Source organism: Vitis riparia, chromosome 5, assembly GCF_004353265.1.
Source record: "Vitis riparia cultivar Riparia Gloire de Montpellier isolate 1030 chromosome 5, EGFV_Vit.rip_1.0, whole genome shotgun sequence".
NCBI lineage: Eukaryota > Viridiplantae > Streptophyta > Magnoliopsida > Vitales > Vitaceae > Vitis > Vitis riparia.
The window spans coordinates 7766878-7769475 of NC_048435.1; the positions used below are offsets into that span (position 1 = coordinate 7766878).

General features: G+C 36.2%; 1 protein-coding gene across 1 annotated transcript; it reads left to right on the plus strand.

Moving 5' to 3' along the window:
• The first annotated feature begins 449 nt into the window (after nucleotides 1-449).
• LOC117913772 (transcription factor MYB15-like) lies at nucleotides 450-2087 on the plus strand. The gene is made up of 3 exons (XM_034828804.1): nucleotides 450-655; nucleotides 801-930; nucleotides 1115-2087. The coding sequence occupies exons 1-3, from the start codon at nucleotides 523-525 to the stop codon at nucleotides 1611-1613; spliced, it is 762 nt and encodes a 253-aa protein (XP_034684695.1). The 5' UTR covers nucleotides 450-522; the 3' UTR covers nucleotides 1614-2087.
• Nucleotides 2088-2598: the final 511 nt, after the last annotated feature.

Genomic DNA, 2598 nt, shown 5'->3' on the forward strand with positions numbered 1-2598 from the left:
ATTTCCATCTATTTTTAAAAATAAAAGAAAAATTGGGATCCATCTTATCATATTTTTAGAAATTTATTTTTAAAAATTACTTTTATTTTTTAACTTTTAATTTAAAAATAATTTTTTTAAACAAGTTTAAGAGAAGAAGACAAACAAGCCTCAAAATTTTCTTATGTTTTTCAAAGTTTTACAATTTATTAAAATAGGTTTTTAAGAATTTTTACATCCAGTGTAGAATCTACTGTTTGCTTTTATTTTAAAAATAGAAATAGGAAAGCCTATCGAAGCCAACCTAACTCATTCAAACTTGAAGAGAGAGAGAGAGAGAAAATATCCTCCTTCCGGGAAATTGCAGCAAAGTCGCTTTCCTGGACTAATCTTCCAGCACATTAACCCTCGTGGCTTTGGAATAGTACGACTATATGGTAGGATAAATACCCACACGACGACAGGGAAAATCACCTCCAGATTGAGGAAAGCAGAGCTAGCCAGAGGTTAGAGTAGTGGTGTTCGTATTGGAGAACAAACAAGATGGGAAGAGCTCCTTGTTGTGATAAGGTGGGATTGAAGAAGGGGCCATGGACGACTCAGGAAGATCAAATTTTGACGGCCTACGTTCTACAACATGGCCATGGAAACTGGCGAGCCCTTCCAAAACAAGCCGGTACTCCTCCAAAACCCATCTGCTATTTCTCTCATGTTTCCATATCTCTACTACCCTCTAGCGAGGAAGGAAAATATCCAATTTTTTCAGTGAATATAGCACTTTTTGTGGTGGCTTAACCTTCTCTATCTCCTGTGATATGCAGGATTACTAAGATGTGGGAAGAGTTGCAGACTCCGATGGATAAACTACTTACGACCTGATATCAAGAGAGGAAATTTCAGCAGAGAAGAAGAGGATACCATCATTGAGTTACATGAAATGCTTGGCAATAAGTAAGGATCTAGGTCATATATTGCCTTCTCAATTATCAAAGAATCAAATATTAGGACTCAAAAGATTCTCCACCTGTTATTAAAATTAGATTAATTGTCAATGAAGTACATCACTTTTTGAGTTTATATATATCATGAAATTTGTGCAAGTATCTTATATGGAATCGGTTTCCTTCCTTCACAGATGGTCGGCCATAGCAGCCAGCCTCCCGGGTCGGACCGACAACGAGATAAAAAATGTCTGGCACACACACCTGAAGAAGAGGCTCAAAAAAAAATTGGCCACACCGGATTCCAAAGGCCACTTTACTGCAGCAGCTTCCACATGTGACTCGGATTCTTTTAATTCCCCCGGAAAAATGTCCCCTCAACCGTCCTCCAGTGAATTCTCTTCATTTACAGACTCCTCAACAAGGACCATGGAAACACACAGCACTGGCGTCAAGAATGAACAGATGGAAGAGTACTCAACGGAATCATTTCCTGAAATCGATGAAAGTTTTTGGTCAGACGCGCTGTCCTCTGATAATTCAAGCACGGCGTCAGATTTCCCAGCAGTCGCAGACGAATTACAGCTTCAGACACCGGAGCTCGCCTATGGACAAATTTCAAACATGATGGATGATGGCATGGAGTTTTGGTATGACGTTTTCATCAGAGCTGGCGGCTTACAGGAGCTTTGATTCCTGTTTTGGAGGATCTGAACATGGTGATGCATAGTTTTCGACCGTTAGCGAGAAGATGGGGATGCGGCAAATTCCAGTGGGGCAAAGGGTCATTGACCAAGAAAGCAAAAAGCGGAATTCTCCATCCTTTGATGATCACTTTCATAGTGATTGACGGGTCAAAAAGATAGAAGTACAAGAGACTGACTTAGGAACAGTTGCTTTATAGAAATGTAAAGGAGTCGGTAGAAATTAATCCACAGAAAAGTCACAGAAAAGGATGGAAAAGAAACCCATATTTCCCAGAAAATTTCTTATTACTTGATTTCTTCATTGTTGTAACATGATCCCATTGGGCCTTATCAGTTGTATGTCTAGATATTGAATAAGATTCAGTGCCTGTAATAAAATGTATTCTTCCATTTTGGAATTGAATATGAAAGATTGGGGAAGTATGGATTTATGTATAAGTTGGAGATGAACTTTTTTTTCTCTTTTGGGTACCAATTAATGTTTGTGTGGAAAATGTTTCTAGCTCCCGTGGATTTGAGTAGCAAATTGGCAACTTACAGCAGCAACTGTATCATGTTGCCTTCAAAGATTTGGTCATTGAAGTGATTATAATAAGATCATTGTGATTATAATACGACATTATTTGATAATAAGAAAGTAGTTTTACCCTACATTAGTATTATATATGCCTTCGCATTAAAGAAAAAGCCGGTTTGGTAAATTAAAAAATTTTAAAAATAAAAGTTTGAAGTGGCAAGCATTTTGAAGGAGTCATAGTCACACTCACTAATAATATATTCCATCTTAAATGTCAAAAGATTAAGAAGTAATCATGACACTCATCTGGGTGACATACCTGATAAAATTAAGAGTATATGATAATGATTTTAAAAAATATTTTTAATTTTTTTAATATTTAAAATTTTTTATTTTTTAAGTATTAAAAATGTCAAACATATTTTTTAGAATCACTATTAAATATACATTAAGA

What these genes read in the sequence shown, in the direction of transcription:
- LOC117913772 (XM_034828804.1), top strand. Translation starts at nt 523, where the DNA reads ATGGGAAGAGCTCCTTGTTGTGATAAGGTGGGATTGAAGAAGGGGCCA. An exon ending in AGCCCTTCCAAAACAAGCCG is followed by an intron (nt 656 to 800) that starts GTACTCCTCCAA and finishes TGTGATATGCAG; the next exon opens with GATTACTAAGATGTGGGAAG. An exon ending in CATGAAATGCTTGGCAATAA is followed by an intron (nt 931 to 1,114) that starts GTAAGGATCTAG and finishes CTTCCTTCACAG; the next exon opens with ATGGTCGGCCATAGCAGCCA.